The sequence below is a fragment of the Oncorhynchus clarkii genome, chromosome 32 (genome assembly GCF_045791955.1).
Source record: "Oncorhynchus clarkii lewisi isolate Uvic-CL-2024 chromosome 32, UVic_Ocla_1.0, whole genome shotgun sequence".
Classification (NCBI taxonomy): Eukaryota; Metazoa; Chordata; class Actinopteri; order Salmoniformes; family Salmonidae; genus Oncorhynchus; species Oncorhynchus clarkii.
Window position 1 is genome coordinate 18838036 of NC_092178.1, and position 19716 is coordinate 18857751.

At 43.9% G+C, this 19716-nt stretch overlaps 1 protein-coding gene across 3 annotated transcripts in view; it reads right to left on the minus strand.

Moving 5' to 3' along the window:
• LOC139392197 (CUB and sushi domain-containing protein 3-like) overlaps positions 1-19716 on the minus strand; it is a 634291-nt gene that overhangs the window by 60386 nt on the left and 554189 nt on the right. For 2 of the 3 annotated variants that reach the window (XM_071139991.1, XM_071139990.1), the window contains exons 54-56: positions 14444-14617; positions 12935-13120; positions 9840-10013 (exon numbers count right to left, since the gene is read on the minus strand). In XM_071139991.1, coding sequence (XP_070996092.1) covers positions 9840-10013; positions 12935-13120; positions 14444-14617 — 534 coding nt within the window. Of the gene's footprint in view, positions 1-9839; positions 10014-12934; positions 13121-14431; positions 14618-19716 lie in introns of all 3 variants that reach the window. The other variant, XM_071139989.1, reaches the window with a different exon arrangement.

The following is a 19716-nucleotide window of genomic DNA, read 5'->3' on the forward strand; positions in this document are numbered from 1 at the left end:
GGTCTCCCACTCAGAAGTACAAGATGTTGAGGGAGGCAGGGGTAGGTAGATCTCATGATAGTCCCACTAAGTGTAAACCAGATGGGAAGGTGTATTGCTGCAGAATGCAGCTGCAGGCTGGTAACTCTAATGAACGTATCCTCTGCATCCTCTTCCTTTCCTGTGGCGGTCCTCATGAGAGCCAGTTTCATCATTGCGCTTGATGGTTTTTGTGACTGTACTTGAAGAAACGTTCAAAATGCTTGACATCTTCTTGATTGACTGACCTTCATGTCTCAAAGTAATGATGGACTGTCATTTCTCTTTGCTTATTTAAGCTGTTCTTGCAATAATATGGACTTGGTCTTTCACCAAATAGGTATATCTTCTGTATACCACCCCTACCTTGTCACAACACAACTTATTGGCTCAAATGCATTAAGAAGGAAAGAAATTCCACAAATGAATTTTTAACAAGGCACACCTGTTAATTGAAATGCATTCCAGGTGACTACCTCATGAAACTGGTTGAGAAAATTCAAAGAGTGTGCAAAGCTGTCATCAAGGTAAAGGGTGGCTACTTTGAAGAATTTCAAATATAAAATATATTTTGATTTGTTTGGTTGTTTTTTTTGGTTACTACATGATTCCATATGTGTTATTTCATAGTTTTGATATATTCACCATTATTCCACAATGTAGAACATTTTTCAAGAGCTGAAATAAAAGATCCCAGAAATGTTCCATATGCACAAAAAGCTTATTTCTCTCAAATTTTGTGCACAAATTTGTTTACATCCTGTTAGTGAGCATTTTATCATTTGGGGGGCATATGTCTGAGGAGTATTTCTGTCTGTAATAAAGCCCTTTTCTGTGAAAAACTCATTCTAATTGGCTGGGTCTTGCGCCCCAGTAGGTGGGCCTATGTCCTCCCAGGCACAACCATGGCTGTGCTCCTGCCCAGTCATGTGTAATCCATAGATTAGGGCCTAATTTATTTATTTCAATTGACTGATTTCCTTATATGAGCTGTAACAGCAAAATCTTTGAAATTGTTGAATGTTGCGTTTATATTTTGTTCAGTAAACATCTTGTGCAATACACCGACGCATGTCTTGTATTCAAGATCCTAAATGGCCCGGCTCCCCCTCCACTCAGTATTTTTGTTAAACAGAAAACCCAAACATATGGCAGCAGATCCACAAGGTCTGCCATGAGAGGTGACTGTATAGTTCCCTTAAGGATAAGCACCTTAAGTAAATCCGCTTTCTCTGTGAGAGCTTCCCATGTCTGGAATACACTGCCATTTTTTTTATTTTAAATGTCACCTTTATTTAACCAGGTAGGCTAGTTAAGAACAAGTTCTCATCAGACACACATAACTGCACCACCTATCACACTTTCACAAAATTAATGAATAAATGGCTAAAGGTCCATCAGATTTGTGATCATAATCCCTAGCTGTGTATGGCCGCTTTCCATGTTGTCTGTTGTCTGTAGCTTGTGAGGTGTGGAAACACTTTTATGTGTTTATGTGCTTTTATGAATTTTGTCTTGCGGCTTTTTGTTCTATGTTGCTCTGTCTGTATGCTACGTCTTGATTGTCCTATGTTGCTCTGGATGTGCTCACTGCTCAATGATTGTCTATATTGTAACTGTTTTTAATAACCTGCCCAGGGACTGCGGTTGAAAATTAGCCGGCTGGCTAAAACCGGCACTTTAACTGAAATGTTGATTAATGTGCACTGTCCCTGTAAAAATAAAATAAACTCAAACTCAGTATATATATATATATATAAATGTATAGACATTACGGACAGTATATGAATAGAAAACTTTTCCCTGTCTATCTCCTACCCATACATTCACATCATTCTCAGTTAGAAGAGGTGAGACTGTCTGCTTGTGTTCTTATATCTCACAGCAGCAGAGCTGCGCACACAGCTGAACTCTTCACACTACTCAATAACAGGGTTAGCTAGGGAGGTTTCCACACAGCTGAACCCTTCACACCACTCAAAAATAGGGTTAGCTAGGGGAGGTTTACACACTGGTAAACCCTTCACTCTACTCAATAACAGGGTTAGCAAGGGGAGGTTTACACACTGGTAAACTCTTCACTCTACTCAATAACAGGGTTCGCTAGGGGAGGTTTACACACTTTTAAACCCTTCACACTACTCAATAACAGGGTTTTCTAGGGGATGTTTACACACTGGTAAACCCTTCACTCTACTCAATAACAGGGTTCGCTAGGGAAGGTTTACACACTGTTAAACTCTTCACACTACTCAATAACAGGGTTAGCTAGGGGAGGCTTACACACTGGTAAACTCTTCACAATACTCAATAACAGGGTTAGTTAGGGAAGGTTTACACACAGCTAAACTCTTCACACTACTCAATCACAGGGTTAGCTAGGGGAGGTTTACACACTGTTAAACCCTTCACACTACTCAATAACAGGGTTCGCTAGGGGAGGTTTACACACAGCTGAACTCTTCACACTACTCAATAACAGGGTTAGCTAGGGGGGGGGTTACACACAGCTGAACTCTTCACACTACTCAATAACAGGGTTAGCTAGGGAAGGTTTACACACTGGTAAACCCTTCACAATACTCAATAACAGGGTTAGCTAGGGGAGGTTTACACACAGCTGAACTCTTCACACTACTCAATAACAGGGATAGCTAGGGGATGTTTACACACTGTTAAACCCTTCACACTACTCAATAACAGGGTTAGCTAGGAGATGTTTACACACTGGTAAACCCTTCACACTATTCAATAACAGGGATTAGCTAGGGGAGGTTTACACACAGCTGAACTATTCACACTACTCAATAACAGGGTTAGCTAGGGGAGGTTTACACACTGGTAAACCCTTTACACTACTCAATAACAGGGTTAGCTAGGGGATGTTTACACACTGGTAAACCCTTCACACTATTCAATAACAGGGTTAGCGAGGGGAGGTTTACACACTGTTAAACCCTTCATACTATTCAATAACAGGTTTAGCTAGGGGATGTTTACACACTGTTAAACCCTTCACACTACTCAATAACAGGGTTAGCTAGGGGATGTTTACACACTGTTAAACCCTTCACAATACTCAATCCAGGGTTAGCTAGGGGATGTTTACACACTGTTAAACCCTTCACACTACTCAATAACAGGGTTAGCAAGGGGATGTTTACACACTGTTAAACCCTTCACACTATTCAATAACAGGGTTAGCTAGGGGGGGGGGGGGGGTTACACACAGCTGAACTCTTCACACTACTCAATAACAGGGATAGCTAGGGGATGTTTACACACGGTTAAACCATTCACACTACTCAATAACAGGTTTAGCTAGGGGAGGTTTACACACTGGTAAACCCTTCACACTACTCAATAACAGGGTTAGCTAGGGGAGGTTTACACACTGGTAAACCCTTCACAATACTCAATAACAGGGTTAGCTAGGGGAGGTTTACACACTGTTAAACCCTTCACAATACTCAATCCAGGGTTAGCTAGGGGATGTTTACACACTGTTAAACCCTTCACACTACTCAATAACAGGGTTAGCAAGGGGATGTTTACACACTGTTAAACCCTTCACACTACTCAATAACAGGGTTCGCTAGGGGAGGTTTACACACAGCTGAACTCTTCACACTACTCAATAACAGGGTTAGCTAGGGGGGGGGGTTACACACAGCTGAACTCTTCACACTACTCAATAACAGGGTTAGCTAGGGAAGGTTTACACACTGGTAAACCCTTCACAATACTCAATAACAGGGTTAGCTAGGGGAGGTTTACACACAGCTGAACTCTTCACACTACTCAATAACAGGGATAGCTAGGGGATGTTTACACACTGTTAAACCCTTCACACTACTCAATAACAGGGTTAGCTAGGAGATGTTTACACACTGGTAAACCCTTCACACTATTCAATAACAGGGATTAGCTAGGGGAGGTTTACACACAGCTGAACTATTCACACTACTCAATAACAGGGTTAGCTAGGGGAGGTTTACACACTGGTAAACCCTTTACACTACTCAATAACAGGGTTAGCTAGGGGATGTTTACACACTGGTAAACCCTTCACACTATTCAATAACAGGGTTAGCGAGGGGAGGTTTACACACTGTTAAACCCTTCATACTATTCAATAACAGGTTTAGCTAGGGGATGTTTACACACTGTTAAACCCTTCACACTACTCAATAACAGGGTTAGCTAGGGGATGTTTACACACTGTTAAACCCTTCACAATACTCAATCCAGGGTTAGCTAGGGGATGTTTACACACTGTTAAACCCTTCACACTACTCAATAACAGGGTTAGCAAGGGGATGTTTACACACTGTTAAACCCTTCACACTATTCAATAACAGGGTTAGCTAGGGGGGGGGGGGGGGTTACACACAGCTGAACTCTTCACACTACTCAATAACAGGGATAGCTAGGGGATGTTTACACACGGTTAAACCATTCACACTACTCAATAACAGGTTTAGCTAGGGGAGGTTTACACACTGGTAAACCCTTCACACTACTCAATAACAGGGTTAGCTAGGGGAGGTTTACACACTGGTAAACCCTTCACAATACTCAATAACAGGGTTAGCTAGGGGAGGTTTACACACTGTTAAACCCTTCACAATACTCAATCCAGGGTTAGCTAGGGGATGTTTACACACTGTTAAACCCTTCACACTACTCAATAACAGGGTTAGCAAGGGGATGTTTACACACTGTTAAACCCTTCACACTATTCAATAACAGGGTTAGCTAGGGGGGGGGGGTTACACACAGCTGAACTCTTCACACTACTCAATAACAGGGATAGCTAGGGGATGTTTACACACGGTTAAACCATTCACACTACTCAATAACAGGTTTAGCTAGGGGAGGTTTACACACTGGTAAACCCTTCACACTACTCAATAACAGGGTTAGCTAGGGGAGGTTTACACACTGGTAAACCCTTCACAATACTCAATAACAGGGTTAGCTAGGGGAGGTTTACACACTGTTAAACCCTTCACACTACTCAATAACAGGGTTAGTTAGGGGATGTTTACACACGGTTAAACCATTCACACTACTCAATAACAGGTTTAGCTAGGGGAGGTTTACACACTGGTAAACCCTTCACACTACTCAATAACAGGGTTAGCTAGGGGAGGTTTACACACTGGTAAACCCTTCACAATACTCAATAACAGGGTTAGCTAGGGGAGGTTTACACACTGTTAAACCCTTCACACTACTCAATAACAGGGTTAGCAAGGGGAGGTTTACACACTGTTAAACCCTTCACACTACTCAATAACAGGGTTAGCTAGGGGAGGTTTACACACTGTTAAACCCTTCACACTACTCAATAACAGGTTTAGCTAGGGGAGGTTTACACACTGTTAAACCCTTCACACTACTCAATAACAGGGTTAGCTAGGGGATGTTTACACACTGTTAAACCCTTCACAATACTCAATCCAGGGTTAGCTAGGGGATGTTTACACACTGTTAAACCCTTCACACTACTCAATAACAGGGTTAGCTAGGGGAGGTTTACACACTGTTAAACCCTTCACACTACTCAATAACAGGGTTAGCTAGGGGAGGTTTACACACTGTTAAACCCTTCACAATACTCAATAACAGGGTTAGCTAGGGGGGGGTTACACACAGCTGAACTCTTCACACTACTCAATAACAGGGATAGCTAGGGGAGGTTTACACACTGTTAAACCCTTCACAATACTCAATAACAGGGTTAGCTAGGGGGGGGGGGGGGGTTACACACAGCTGAACTCTTCACACTACTCAATAACAGGGATAGCTAGGGGATGTGTACACACGGTTAAACCATTCACACTACTCAATAACAGGTTTAGCTAGGGGAGGTTTACACACTGTTAAACCCTTCACAATACTCAATAACAGGGTTCGCTAGGGGAGGTTTACACACTGTTAAACCCTTCACACTACTCAATAACAGGGTTAGCTAGGGGAGGTTTACACACTGTTAAACCCTTCACACTACTCAATAACAGGGTTAGCTAGGGGAGGTTTACACACTGTTAAACCCTTCACAATACTCAATAACAGGGTTAGCTAGGGGGGGGGGGGGGGGGGGGGGTTACACACAGCTGAACTCTTCACACTACTCAATAACAGGGATAGCTAGGGGAGGTTTACACACTGTTAAACCCTTCACAATACTCAATAACAGGGTTAGCTAGGGGGGGGGGGGGGTTACACACAGCTGAACTCTTCACACTACTCAATAACAGGGATAGCTAGGGGATGTGTACACACGGTTAAACCATTCACACTACTCAATAACAGGTTTAGCTAGGGGATGTTTACACACTGTTAAACCCTTCACACTACTCAATAACAGGGTTAGCTAGGGGATGTTTACACACTGTTAAACCCTTCACAATACTCAATCCAGGGTTAGCTAGGGGATGTTTACACACTGTTAAACCCTTCACACTTCTCAATAACAGGGTTAGCAAGGGGATGTTTACACACTGTTAAACCCTTCACACTATTCAATAACAGGGTTAGCTAGGGGGGGGGGGGGGGGGTTACACACAGCTGAACTCTTCACACTACTCAATAACAGGGATAGCTAGGGGATGTTTACACACGGTTAAACCATTCACACTACTCAATAACAGGTTTAGCTAGGGGAGGTTTACACACTGGTAAACCCTTCACACTACTCAATAACAGGGTTAGCTAGGGGAGGTTTACACACTGGTAAACCCTTCACAATACTCAATAACAGGGTTAGCTAGGGGAGGTTTACACACTGTTAAACCCTTCACAATACTCAATCCAGGGTTAGCTAGGGGATGTTTACACACTGTTAAACCCTTCACACTACTCAATAACAGGGTTAGCAAGGGGATGTTTACACACTGTTAAACCCTTCACACTATTCAATAACAGGGTTAGCTAGGGGGGGGGGGGGGGGGGGGTTACACACAGCTGAACTCTTCACACTACTCAATAACAGGGATAGCTAGGGGATGTTTACACACGGTTAAACCATTCACACTACTCAATAACAGGTTTAGCTAGGGGAGGTTTACACACTGGTAAACCCTTCACACTACTCAATAACAGGGTTAGCTAGGGGAGGTTTACACACTGGTAAACCCTTCACAATACTCAATAACAGGGTTAGCTAGGGGAGGTTTACACACTGTTAAACCCTTCACACTACTCAATAACAGGGTTAGTTAGGGGATGTTTACACACGGTTAAACCATTCACACTACTCAATAACAGGTTTAGCTAGGGGAGGTTTACACACTGGTAAACCCTTCACACTACTCAATAACAGGGTTAGCTAGGGGAGGTTTACACACTGGTAAACCCTTCACAATACTCAATAACAGGGTTAGCTAGGGGAGGTTTACACACTGTTAAACCCTTCACACTACTCAATAACAGGGTTAGCAAGGGGAGGTTTACACACTGTTAAACCCTTCACACTACTCAATAACAGGGTTAGCTAGGGGAGGTTTACACACTGTTAAACCCTTCACACTACTCAATAACAGGTTTAGCTAGGGGAGGTTTACACACTGTTAAACCCTTCACACTACTCAATAACAGGGTTAGCTAGGGGATGTTTACACACTGTTAAACCCTTCACAATACTCAATCCAGGGTTAGCTAGGGGATGTTTACACACTGTTAAACCCTTCACACTACTCAATAACAGGGTTAGCTAGGGGAGGTTTACACACTGTTAAACCCTTCACACTACTCAATAACAGGGTTAGCTAGGGGAGGTTTACACACTGTTAAACCCTTCACAATACTCAATAACAGGGTTAGCTAGGGGGGGGGGGGGGGGGGGGGTTACACACAGCTGAACTCTTCACACTACTCAATAACAGGGATAGCTAGGGGAGGTTTACACACTGTTAAACCCTTCACAATACTCAATAACAGGGTTAGCTAGGGGGGGGGGGGGGGGGGTTACACACAGCTGAACTCTTCACACTACTCAATAACAGGGATAGCTAGGGGATGTGTACACACGGTTAAACCATTCACACTACTCAATAACAGGTTTAGCTAGGGGAGGTTTACACACTGTTAAACCCTTCACAATACTCAATAACAGGGTTCGCTAGGGGAGGTTTACACACTGTTAAACCCTTCACACTACTCAATAACAGGGTTCGCTAGGGGAGGTTTACACACTGTTAAATCCTTCACACTACTCAATAACAGGGTTATAAATTGATGGAAGAGACCTACTACACGGAAATAGATCTGTGATGTTGGATTCAAAACTCTTTTTGACTTCTTCACTCAATAACCATCTTCTGTATTGAAGGTAAATACCCGTGTCTCTCTGTTCTCTTTCAACTGTCTCAAACGATGTATCTTGGCCAATGACTCACTTTGGGGAATAATCAACCAGACAAGAAAGAGAGAAAGAAAGAAAGATAGAGAGAGACAGGACGAGAGAACTAGCGATGCTCCCAGGGGAGATGAGGGTGAGATGATTCCTTTGCAGTCTGCCATAGGGAAAAGCAGATGGCATATCATCTCAATAAAAGAGGGACAGCAAACTAACCAGTAGCTCCCACAGATCAATTACCTGTCCAAAGACCTCCCTGCCTGCTTCCCAAATGGCATCTTATTCCCTATATAAGGCACTACTTTTGAACAATGGGTTTCTGATTAAAAGTAGTGCTCTACACAGTAAACAGGGTGCCATTTGAGATGCAGGCCCAACAAGAGAGGAAATAAAGAGGCCCTTATTACCCAGGGATTGACAACCTTCTACGGCTGAAAAAAAAACTACTTTAGCTGCAAGTGTATTTTCCCACCATACCCCATCCTGATGGGGTCGGTGCAATCTTTAATTAAATGTAGCCATATAACGATTTCCCTGCACATTGCACCACATCATAATGTATATATTTAGCTACAGTACTTTACATATTGAGTGGAAGAATAGGAAGAAGAAGAGGAAGGAGAAAGAAGCTATTTCTTGGGCGGAAGGAATGCGTGGTAACTAAGTCTGTGTGAGAGAGAGAGAGAGAGAGAGAGAGAGAGAGAGAGAGAGAGAGGGGCAGGGAGGGAGGGAGGGAGGGAGGGAGGGAGGGAGGGAGGGAGGGAGGGAGGGAGGGAGGGAGGGAGGGAGGGAGGGAGAGATAGAGAGGGAGAGGGGGAGAAAAAGAGCAGAGGAAGAGGTACAAAGGGCATAGAGAAAGAGGAAAGGAGACAGAGAGAGAGAGCGAGAGAGAAAGAGAGAGCGGGAGTGAGAAAGCGAGAGATGGACATTGTGTGGTGAAGAAAGGACAGTTGCGGCTCTCTAGCTAGCTGTGGTTGTGTTGACGTCAGGGCTCCAGGCACAACACCCACGCTAGTGTGAAGAGGGTGAACTCTCTTGCCCACATGTTAGTCAATGCCTCTCGTTTCTTCTATTCTGCTGGAGCCAATGTGTTGCTCCACCACCTCATATAAATCCTCCTCCACTATTATGAGCTATCTTTATACTTCTTCAGTTATTATTTAGAAGTCCTCGATATGACCTTCTCTCTCTTTGTCTACGTCCGATTAAAGCTCTTGCCATGTACGTATGCGTGTATAAAAAAGGTATTATCAAAAGAAAGGACAAAAACTGATAAATGTAGATATAATCATTTGAGCTTCGTCAACGTGACAAAGCTGACCAGAAAATCCAAGCCTTGAAATTGTCATATGGTGCATAACATAAAGTTGACTAAGTCATTTTTACCTTGGACAAACAGTGTCCCAAACACACAGACACAGCCACTCACAACCCCCCCTGTATGTAAAGGACTTACCTGAGCAGAAGGGCATGGGTGCGCTCCAATGGCCGTTGAGCTGGCAGGTGCGCGCCGACTCGCCCTTCAGCTGGCGCCCCCCTATGCATGTGTAGCGAACCGTAGAGCCGAAGGTGAATTTATCCCCATTCAGCTGGCCGTTGGGAGGGGACCCGGGGTGACCACAGTCCACTACTGGAGGAGAGAGACACACACAAGATGGATGCTGTCAGCTCAGAGTGCTGACAGGGCTAATGTAGTGGAAGGTACTGTCGTCACTCTCTAGAGGATTGAGGCCACACACTGTATCTGCGTCCCAAAAGGCACCCTGTTCACTATACAGTGTACTATTTTTGACCAGGCCCTATAGGGTAGTGCACTATATAGGGAATAGGGTTCCATTTCAGACACAGCCTGTATGTAAACAATACAGATAGCTAGAACAAGATGTGTGACTATTCACTGTTCTAGTCTACTTCTCCTCATTGAGGGGAATACTGTATCATACAAACTACATAGAATACACACTATAGGCCAGTTTCCCAGACGCAGATTAAGCCTAGTCCTGGACTACAAAAAGTGTTTTTACGTCCAGGACTAGGTTTATTTTGGGTTCCGGGAAACCCATCCAAAATATCCAGTACCTCTGCTCATAGAATAAGACCACTGTACTTGCTTCACCACGATAAAAATACAGTACTAGCACTTAAGCTCATAATGGCAACGTTCCAAAGTAGACGGTACTATCCTCATCCTTTGTAATCATTCTTTGATCCCTTTTTCACTTAGTAAATTATCAAGGCCAGGGTGCTAAAATAATCAAATTCTTTTTTCAAATATTCACCCCAGAATGTGCTACAATCAGCAAGTTTACTTTAAACTTTCTCCTCTTTTCTGCTACTGGCCTATAAAAAGTGAGCAGGTCCGGTATTAACATGCTAATTCAGCACAAAGGACAAGGCGTGTCTAAATTAAAGGAACGTTTTGGACATGGTGTCCATGTCACAGCGGGGTGGATCAAACAGGGAACAAGGCATGGAGGGAGAAATAACGTTCATTCATCTTGCTGAAGGTTTTTTCATCCCTTTTAAAACACATCGCAACAGGAACACCAAACTGATTGGGCCTTAGTTGAGCTAACTTATGATACGGTTTAAGGGAAAACAGTAGGCTACACATCATAGTTCAATAAGGTTGGGATTGGGTTCAAATTTCAAAGAGAGTGCACTGATTGGAGCACACAGCTATGCCCCTTAGCCAGTAGGAGGCCCAGGTTGTGTTTGGAACACTGAGACAGCCAGTAGGAAACCTTGAAGCCCTGTGTTTAAAGTAGATGTTTAGACATGCCAGGTTGCCAGTACAGCTGGTGTCTAATGCAGCTTGTTTTGAGGAGGATGTTGAAGATACACACCATAAAACTCGGGGATCAGCTGCCAACCTGGCATCCCTAATTAGTGTAATATCCACAGAGCTGTTCCACCTGTCCCTCAATAGAACACTGATCTTAAGCAGAGGGGGTCAGGCAACTCATTCAGCCTAAATTAATGGAATAATATGCTAATTAGCCACGAGTGCCAAGTCGTCAGTCTCTCTCTGGGAAAGACAGACCGACCGTGAGACAGCGACAACAAATTATAGGAACAGGACACTTTAGATGCGCACCACCAATGTTTTGGTGAATGGTTAAAAGAGACTCCGCACACCACCATCTGTGGTTAACTCTGTGGTTTATTGGTGACAATGTTTCAACCGTCGAAACCTCTCTAATATACCAAATGCTAGCATATATTGCAGTGTGAGTCTCTTTACACCATGTACTGTAACGTGTACGCTAAGAATCGGGAAGCAAGTACCGGGAGGGAATTTAATAAATAACGGAACATGGAACAAAACAAGAAACACAAGTAGCGTACATACATAAGGGAGGGACAGATATAGGTGAGTCTCATGAGGTGCAGGTGCACGTAATGATGGTGGCAGGTGTGCGTAATAATGAATAAACTGGCAACGTCGAGCACCAGAGAGGGGTAGCGGTGGTAGACATGACAGTACCCCCTCCATGACGTGCAGCGTCAGCCGCAGGATGACACCGACCAGAGGGACGGTCTCGAGGATCAGGAGCAGGCCAGTCGCTTCTACTGAGGCGCGGGAACCTGTCGGGCCAGCCGAGGCTCGGGAACCCATAGAGCCGGCCGAGGCACGGGAACCCATAGAGCCGGCCGAGGCACGGGAACCCATAGAGCCGGCCGAGGCACGAGAACCCATAGAGCCGGTCGAGGCTCGGGAACCCATAGAACCGGCCGAGGCTCGGGAACCCATAGAGCCGGCCGAGGCTCGGGAACCCATAGAGCCGGCCGAGGCTCGGGAACCCATAGAGCCGGCCGAGGCTAGGGAACCCATAGAGCCGGCCAAGGCACGGGAACCCGTAGAGCCGGCCGAGGGTCGGGAACCCATTGACCGGCCGAGGCTCAGGAACCCGTAGAGCCAGCCAAGGCACGGGAACCTGTAGAGCCGGCCGAGGGGCGGGAACCCATAGACCGGCCGAGGCACGGGAATCTGACAAACCCGGCTGAGGCATGGAAGCTTGATGAGCCGGCTGAGGCATGGAAGCCTGACGAGCCGGCAGAGGTATGGAAGCCTGACGAGCCAGCTGAGGCATGGAAGCCTGACGAGCCGGCAGAGGTATGGAAGCCTGACGAGACAGCTGAGGCTTCGGCAGTGGCAGTGGCTTCGGCAGTGGCACTTGGACCCGACGTCACCAGTAAAAAAAAGATCCCTGTTGCTTCCCCTTGGTGAGGCGTTATTCTGTAACGTGTACGCTAAGAATCGGGAAGCAAGTACAGGGAGTGAATTTAATAAATAATGGAACACGGGTAGCGTACAGACATAAAACACAGGAACAGAAACAGAAACAATAACGCTAAGGGAAAGAACCAAAGCGAGTGACAGATATAGAAGGTCATCAGGAAGGTGATGAAGTCCAGGTGAGTCTCATGAGGTGCAGGTGCGTGTATCGATGGTGGCAGGTGTGCGCAATAATGAATAAACTGCCGACATCGAGCGCCAGCGAGGTGGAGTAGGGGTAGACGTGACAAAAACAGTGACACCAGACTCACCGATGCACTCCGGTAGAGGCTTGTCCCACTGTCCTGTGGGCTGACAGGTAAGAACGGGTGAACCGAATAGGTAGAATCCCGGGCTGCAGTCATAGAACACCACGGTTCCAAAGGTGAAGTTCCCGTGTTCTATCTTACTCTGTCTGATGGAGTTGGCTGGGATCCCAGGATCGGAGCAGTTGACCACTGAAGAGGAAGAGACGGAGGGGGAAAAAGACAGACATGTGTTATTTGGCAGAAACATGGAAGGGATCAACTCATTCCAACACTTAGGACACGCTTGACCTTCTGCAGGCACTCATATAGGGCCAAATCCTAACATGAAACTGAATTTTTGCGCCAATCTTCCATTGATATTAATGCATAATCTTAATGCATGATAAAAAGGAATATTAATAAAAAATATATAGAAAATAGATAAATGTTCACATCACAAGCAAGTACATCGCACAATGGCTTATTACGAATTTCGAGAACCTGCAAGATAGATTTACTGGTATCAACAAAGGCCAACACAATGTGGGCGTTATATTTCCTCTTGCCAAAATAGTCCAATCAGATACAATGTAATTGGTTCTAGTTTGTTCGATATGCAGGGCTTGTCCAATAGCATTCTGACCTTGGACATAGCTTCTGGCTTCCTCAGGGCTTGTCCAATAGCAGTCTGACCCTGGACTTAGCCTCTGGTTACTTCAGGGCTTGTCCAATAGCAGTCTGACCCTGGACTTAGCCTCTGGTTACTTCAGGGCTTGTCAAATAGCAGTCTGACCCTGGACTTAGCCTCTGGTTACTTCAGGGCTTGTCCAATAGCATTCTGACCCTGGACTTAGCCTCTGGTTACTTCAGGGCTTGTCCAATAGCATTCTGACCCTGGACTTAGCCTCTAGTTACTTCAGCGCTTGTCAAATAGCAGTCTGACCCTGGACTTAGCCTCTGGTTACTTCAGGGCTTGTCAAATAGCAGTCTGACCCTGGACTTAGCCTCTAGTTACTTCAGGGCTTGTCAAATAGCAGTCTGACCCTGGACTTAGCCTCTGGTTACTTCAGGGCTTGTCAAATAGCAGTCTGACCCTGGACTTGGCCTCTGGTTTCCTCAGGGGAAGACTCCTATATAATGGAACTATGATAATCTCCATCAGATGGTTTTCAGATAATCACTCCACACCCCTTCAACATATTCTGAATATTATATTATACATTAATAACACATCAAACACAAGGTCGCAAAATCACAGTGTCATGCATGGGGTCAACACAACCATTGATACACCCTATAGAGGTCAGTGATACCTATGACCCTAATTCACCACAACCACAATTCACACAGAGCAACCATTCACCCTACACAGAGGCCGTTGTCCTGCTGTGGTGCTGCTACCTGATTGGTTACAAGCCCACTACAAACCAAGACTCCTCCTTCTTCCCCATCTTACAGAGAGTGCACTGCAGTGGTCAGGCGGATCGAGCAAGCATACTCCGTGTTAATAGAAGACTTAACTTTTTTCCCCACCTTTACACGTTGGTGGTGGCTGGCTCCACTGGCGTGTGGCCTGGCACTGGGCCCTTGAGGGCCCCTCCATCACGTAGCCCATGTTGCAGGAGAAGCTCACCACGTCGTTCAGATTGAAGCCGTTACCAATGGTCCGCCCGTAGATAGGGCTGCCCGGGTGTCCACAGCTGATAGCTGGGGGGAGAGAGAGAGAAATGACAAGATTATTTTCAAATTAGCCCTGGAAAGAGAGGGCGAGAGAGGGGGGATAGATAGAGAGATAGAGAGAGGAGGTTCTGTTGCCACGAGAAAAGGGCAACATGGGAAGAACAAACACCATTGTAAATACCACCCATATTTATGTTTACAATTGAAGTCGGAAGTTTACATACACTTAGGTTGGAATCATTAAAACTCATTTTTCAACCACTCCACAAATTTCTTGTTAACAAACTATAGTTTTGGCAAGTCGGTTAGGACATATAGTTTGTGCATGACACAAGTAATTTTCCCAACAATTGTTTACAGACAGATTATTTCGCTTATAATAAATTGTATCACAATTCTAGTAGGTCAGAAGTTTACATACACTAAGTTTAATGTGCCTTTAAACAGTGGAAAATGGCTTTAGAAGCTTCTGATAGGCTAATTGACATCATTTTGTCAATTGGAGGTGTACCTGTGGCTTAAATTCCAAGGCCTACCTTCAAACTCAGTGCCTCTTTGCTTGACATCATGGGAAAACCAAAAGAAATCAGCCAAGACCTCAGAAGAAAATTGTAGACCTCCACAAGTCTGATTCATCCTTGGGAGCAATTTTCAAATGCCTGAAGGTACCACGTTCATCTGTACAAACAATAGTACGCAAGTATAAACACCATTGGACCATGCAGCCGTCATAACGCTCAGGAAGGAGACGTGTTCTGTCTCCTAGAGAGGAACGTACTTTGGTGTAAAAAGTGCAAATCAATCCCAGAACAACAGCAAAGGACCTTGTGAAGATTCTGGAGGAAACAGGTACAAAAGTATCTATATCCACAGTAAAAACGAGTCCTATATCGACACAACCTGAAAGGCCGCTCAGCAAGGAAGAAGCCACTGCTCCAAAACCGCCATAAAAAAAGCCAGACTACGGTTTACCCACTGCACATGGGGACAAAGATCGTACTTTTAGGAGAAATGTCCTCTGGTCTGACGAAACAAAAAAAGAACTGTTTGGCCATAATGACCATTGTTATGTTTGGAGGAAAAAGCGGAGGCTTGCCAGCCAAAGAACACCATCCCAACCGTGAAGCACGAGGGTGGCAGCATCATGATGTGCTTTGCTGCAGGAGGGACTGGTGCACTTCACAAAATAAATGGCATCATGAGGTAGGAAAATTACGTGGATATATTGAAGCAACATCTCAAGACATCAGTCAGAAAGTTAAAGCTTGGTCGCAAATGGGTCTTCCTAATGGACAATGACCCCAAGCACACTTCCAAAGTTGTGGCAAAATGGCTTAAGGACAACAAAGTCAAGGTATTGGAGTGGCCATCACAAAGCCCTGACCTCAATCCTATAGAAAATTTGTGGGCAGAACTGAAAAAGCATGTGCGAGCAAGGAGGCCTACAAAAATGACTCAGTTACACCAGCTCTGTCAGGGGGAATGGGCCAAAATTCACCCAATTTATTGTGACAAGCTTGTGGAAGGCTACCCGAAACGTTTGTCACAAGTTAAAAATTTAAAGGCAATGCTACCAAATACGAATGTCTGTAAACTTCTGAGTCACTGGGAATGTGATGAAAGAAATAAAAGCTGAAATAAATAATTCTCTCTTCTATTATTCTGACATTTCACATTCTTAAAATAAAGTGGTTATCCTGACTGACCTAAAACAGGGAATTTGTACTTGGATTAAAGGTCAGGAATTGTGGAAAACTGAGTTTAAATGTATTTGGCTAAGGTGTATGTAAACTTCCAACTTCAATTGTATGTATTATCCCCTTTGTACTTTAACTACTTGCACATAATATGACATTTGACATGTCTTTATTCTTTTGGAACTTTTGTGAGTGAGTTTACTGTCAAACATTTTTTATTGTTTATTTCACTTTTGTTTATTATCTATTTTTTTTGCTTGGCAATGTAAACATATGGTTCCCATGCCAATGAAGCCCTTACATTGAATTGAATTGAATTGAATTGAATTGAAAGAAGGAGAGATAGAAGGAGAGGGGTAGAGGGAGAGTAAGATAGAGAAAAACAGAGCGAGAGAGAGACAGAGAAAGAGAGAGAAGTTACATTGAAATTTAAATTCCATATTGATTCCTACTGTATCTAATGTATTGTATAAAAGGGTAACATTGACATTACATATTGATTCCTACTGTATCTAATGTACTGTATAAAAGGGTAACATTGACATTACATATTGATTCCTACTGTATCTAATGTACTGTATAAAAGGGTAACATTGACATTACATAGTGATTCCTACTGTATCTAATGTACTGTATAAAAGGGTAACATTGACATTACATAGTGATTCTTACTGTATCTAATGTACTGTATAAAAGGGTAACATTGACATTACATAGTGATTCTTACTGTATGTAATGCACTGTATAAAAGGGTAACATTGACATTACATACTGATTCCTACTGTATCTAATGTACTGTATAAAAGGGTAACATTGGCATTACATAGTGATTCCTACTGTATCCAATGTACTGTATAAAATGGTACCATTGACATTACATAGTGATTCTTATTGTATCTAATGTACTGTATAAAAGGGTAACATTGACATTACATACTGATTCTTACTGTATCTAATGTACTGTATAAAAGGGTAACATTGACATTACATACTGATTCTTACTGTATCTAATGTACTGTATAAAAGGGTAACATTGACATTACATATGGACTCATATGTAATGGATAACAGGTAAGGTCACTTTTGATTTGTAATCCACCAGGTAATAATCCACTGGGTGCTCATTTGTTCACTGCAAAAATACACATATTGAGTTTGAGACCATAGAAATAGCATAGTCAGACCTTGAACAGGGAATTGAACCCAAAAAGAAACCAGTGGAGCTTGAACACAGCCTCAGCTCACATTCACTTACTGTGCAATAGACTGGGCAAAACAGTAGGCTTCCAATAAGATCTGCAATAGAGCTGTGTGGCTCGGTTATCAATAGGCTAGGTGCTAGACTACCATGTGTTCTGCCAGGATGTCTCAATCACAGAACTAGAATGAATAGAACAGGCCTCCCCATTCAAGTCAATGACGCCATCATGGGTACACGGGTGAACATTTTGAGTGTCTCATTCTATTTCTATGGTCTCAGTCACCTCTGAAACTGATATTCAGGAGGACAAACGGCAAAGAGCTGTTTTATTGCCCCATCCTGGACCATTTCCCTAAATAGTGTCATTCCCCATCAGATCCCTCTGGTCTAAACTCATTGGCCGTCTGGCAGCTCATCTGAATGGCTAATCCAATGGATGGTGGCCATTTTCATGCCAATGGCCCAAACCACATTAGTTGTGCTCAATTGCAGGCATTTGTCGAGCGATACAGAAGTGATGGCAGAGTGCTCATGGTGATCCTCACTATAGCTCTGGGAGGCATCGGGAGGCCTTTCTCTGCCTGTCTTGGAGGCCTGCGTCCTGGAAGGGGAGAAACTAGTGGTTATGGGCCTTTGAATGGGGCTATGGGCCATTAGCCTAGGTGGGATACTGTGGGACTTTATCAGTGAGTTGGAGACTGGGACTTATGAAATTAGATAATAGACCAGAGACTGAGCCAGAGAGAGAGAAAAGAGGAAGGGACAGAGATACACAGAGGGACAGAGAGAAAGAGAGAGAGAGAGGCAGAGGGATAGAGAGACATTATAAAATCCATGTACACAAACAACAAGTGTGTGGATAAAATTGGCAAAAAATACACATTTCTTTACACAGGGCCATGGGGTGAGACAGGGATGCAGAAGTCTGGTTCATCCTTGGGAGCAATTTCCAAATGCACGAAGGTGCCACGTTCATCTGTACAAACAATAGTACGCAAGTATAAACACCATGGAATGATGCAGCCGTCATACTGCTCAAGAAGGAGACGCGTTCGGTCTCCTAGAGATGAACGTACTTTGGTGCGAAAGGTGCAAATCAATCCCAGAACAACAGCAAAGGACCTTGGGAAGATGCTGGAGGAAACAGGTACAAAAGTATCTATATCCACAGTAAAACAAGTCCTATATCTACATAAACTGAAAGGCCAATCAGCAAGGAAGAAGCCACTGCTCCAAAACTGCCTTAAAAAAGCCAGACTACGGTTTACCCACTGCAAATGGGGACAAAGATCATAATTTTTGGAGAAATGTCCTCTGGTCTGATGAAACAAAAATAGAACTGTTTGGTCATAATGACCACCGTTATGTTTGGAGGACAAAGGTGAAGGCTTGCAAGCAGAAGAACATCATCACAACCGTGAAGCACGGGGATGGCAGCATCATGTTGTGGGGGTGCTTTGCTGCAGGAGGGACTGGTGCACTTCACAAAATAGATTGCTTCATGAGGTAAGAAAATGATGTAGATATATTGAAGCAACATCTCAAGACATCAGTCAGGAAGTTAAAGCTTGGTCGCAAATGGGTCTTCCAAATGGACAATGACCCCAAGCATACTTCCAAAGTTGTCGCAAGGGAATTTTTACTAGAATTAAATGTCAGGAATTGTGAAAACTGAGTTTAAATTTATTTGGCTAAGGTGTATGTAAACTTCCGATTTCAACTTTAGATATCAATGAATTGGCGAGGGCACTAGAACAATCTGCAGCAGATTCTGTCAGACCTGGGCCCTGACAGTAAATCTCAGTAATACAAAAATAATGGTGTTCCAAAAAAGATCCAGTCGCCAGGACCACAAATACAAATTTCATCTAGACACCGTTGCCCTAGAGCACTCAAAAACTATACATACCTCGGCCTAAACATCAGCGCCACAGGTAACTTCCACAAAGCTGTGAATGAGCTGAGAGACAAGGCAAGAAGGGCATTCTATGCCATCAAAAGGAACATAAAATTCAACATACCAATTAGGATCTGGCTAAAAATACTTGAATCAGCTATAGAACCCATTGCCATTTATGGTTGTGAGGTCTGGGGTCCGCTCACCAATCAAGAATTCACAAAATGGGACAAACACCAGATTGAGACTATGCATGCAGAATTCTGCAAACATATCCCCCGTGTACATCGTAAAATACCAAATAATGCATGCAAAGCAGAATTAGGCCGAT